The 2,720-nt window shown below is 37.3% G+C and overlaps 1 protein-coding gene across 1 annotated transcript; it reads left to right on the forward strand.

The window, feature by feature from the left end:
- Positions 1-1,152: 1,152 nt before the first annotated feature.
- Positions 1,153-2,470, forward strand: LOC124893447 (the record flags this gene model as incomplete). The annotated part of the gene is made up of 2 exons (XM_047404449.1): positions 1,153-1,569; positions 2,261-2,470. Coding segments are annotated over 2 exons (627 nt in total), but the record flags the coding sequence as incomplete, so codon positions are not given.
- Positions 2,471-2,720: the final 250 nt, after the last annotated feature.

Below are 2,720 nucleotides of genomic sequence, written 5' to 3' on the forward strand. Positions count from 1 at the left end.
TGGAACCATCGACGGGCAAATTCCGGTATAAATAAAATAAAATAAAATTAATTTCATATAAATAAGACTAATACACGTACTTGAATATGCCAATACACGTACTTGAATACGGGGTGTTACATTAGAGTAGGGATCGAGGCCATAAGCCCGATCTTGGAGCCCACCACTTATTCCGTTGGGGTGCAGGGGCCTCGGCCCCGCGGTATGGACCAGTATATTTTTGGGCTTAGGACTTATTTGTATGGACGCATTATATAAGTGCGTTTAGTGGGTTATTTCAGATAGTTTTATATATACGAAATTGAGACTATTATCTCCACCTTGTACTCCTCTCCTTCATAGTGAATTTCCTCTGCCTCTGCCCATGATTTTTTCCGCAAAGGTTTCCACACAAATCTGTGTGTTCTTCTTGTCATTGTTTTGCTTGTGATTGCTTAATATTGTCCGATTTATAACATTTCTCATATTAATGCGATGGAATAATAATCTTAAAATATTGATCAAAATTTATGCAGTTTGGCCTTGAGAAGCAAAATAGTGACAAGTAAAAGTGATTGGAGGAAGTAACTAAGAAGAAGAAATGTCCAGAAAAAAGAGAAGGAAGAAAACACTCAGTGAGCATTTGGTCATAATTTTTTTTTTAAAATTGCTTTATTTGAAATCATTAAGGTTGTAGTTGGAGTTAGAATCGTGTTTGATCATACTTTTTGCACTAAAAACGTAGAATTTAAATATCTTTTTAAAAAATATTATATTTGATTTAAGCATGAAATCTAATTTAAATAGTGTTATTTATAAAAACATAAAAAATTTAAAATAAAGCAAAACTAAAAATAAGATTTTACTTGTTTTTAAAATTTTAAATATAATTTTAAATCATTGTTAAAACTTTCATGAGTAAACAATTATTTTCAAATAAAAAAAATTGAAAAAAATTGATAAACTTTCATGGTGGATCCTAAAATAAAACATGCAACAATGGAGAAGGAATACAGTATTTAAAAAGGAAGAAAAAATGAGTTTCCGTGGAACAATACATAATTGTCTAATTGTATTATGAGGTGGGGCCCAATAAGTCCACTTGTTAAAAAAGTAAATGCCTCCTACACTTATTACATGGAATATGAGGCCTAGGTTAAAATTTTCCACTAGGGTGCTCGAGGTAGTACTCAGGCAGGCAGGACAGGAGGTCGGTCAGGTGGCGGGCGTGGTCAGTTATATGCAGTACCTGCTAGACCCGAGACTGATATTTCGGATGCTGTAGTGATAAGTACAATTTTGGTGTGTCGCAAGTCGGCTCTTGCTTTATTGGATCCCGGATCCACTTATTCTAATATATCTTCTTATTATACACCATGGTTGGATTTGACTAGTGATTTATTATCTGTGCCATTGCGCGCATCTACTCACGTGGGTGATTCTTTAGTAGTGGATCGAGTGTTTAGATCATATGTTATGACAGTCAGTGATGTTGATACTTATGCTGATCTTATTATTTTGGATATGCTAGATTTCGATGTGATACTAGGAATGGGTTGGTTAGCTCACTATCATGCGGTCATGGAGCCTGTGAGTTTTGTTTCACTTATATATGTGATACGCATGTAGAGAGTCTGACACTTGACTCTGTTCCTATTGTGTGTGAGTTTCCTGATGTGTTTCTTGATGATCTGCCTGGTATTTCCCCTAACCGTGAGATTGAGTTTGCTATTGACCTTGATTCTGACACTCGACCTATTTCTATGACACCTTACGTATGGCTCCTGCCGAGGTTAAAGAGCTGAATTCTCAGCTTCAGGATCTTTCTAGTAAGGGTTTTATTAGACCGATTGTGTCCCTATGGGGTGCTCCTATTTTGTTTGTAAAGAAAAAAGATGGTTCGATGCGTATGTGTATTGATTACAGGCAGCTTAATAAGGTGATGGTGAAGAAACTTTATCCTATGCTATGTATTGATGATTTGTTTGACCAGCTTCAGGGTGCAGTAGTGTTTTCTAAGATTGACTTGAGATCTGGATATCATCAGTTGAGGATTCGGGATGAGGATATCCCAAAAATGGCCTTTAGGACCCGTTATGGTCACTATGAGTTCTTGGTGATGTCTTTTGGGCTGACTAATGCCCCTTCCACATTTATGGACTTTATGAACTATGTGTTCAGACCCTATCTAGATTCCTTTGTCATTGTTTTCATTGATGATATTCTTGTGTACTCGAGGAGTATTGAGGAGCATGTGTAACACTTGAGGATTGTGCTCCAGGTTTTGCAAGAGCATATTCTTTTTGCCAAGTTCTCCAAATGCCAGTTTTGGCTTAAGTCGGTATCTTTGCTCGAACATGTGGTGTCCAAGATGGGTATTATAGTAGACCCGACTAAGATTTCAATGATTCTTGATTGGGCTAGGATTGTGTCTCCGACTGAGATTCGCAGTTTTATTGGTTTGGCGGGTTACTATAGGCACTTTGTTTAGAGCTTTACTACTATATCAATCCCTATGACTAGATTGACTCGAAAGAAAGTTTCTTTCCGATGGTCGGATGAGTGTGAGTTGAGCTTTGGGAAGCTCAAGGATTGTCTCACTTTCGCCCCTGTGCTAGCTCTTCCAGTTGAGGGCGAGGGATTCATAGTGTTTTGTGAAACGTCTGGTGTCGGTCTTAGATATGTTTTGATGTAGCAGGGTCGTGTCATTTCTTATGCTTCAAGATAGCTTAAAGTGTATG

Source organism: Capsicum annuum, unplaced genomic scaffold (genome assembly GCF_002878395.1).
Source record: "Capsicum annuum cultivar UCD-10X-F1 unplaced genomic scaffold, UCD10Xv1.1 ctg59764, whole genome shotgun sequence".
Classification (NCBI taxonomy): domain Eukaryota; kingdom Viridiplantae; phylum Streptophyta; class Magnoliopsida; order Solanales; family Solanaceae; genus Capsicum; species Capsicum annuum.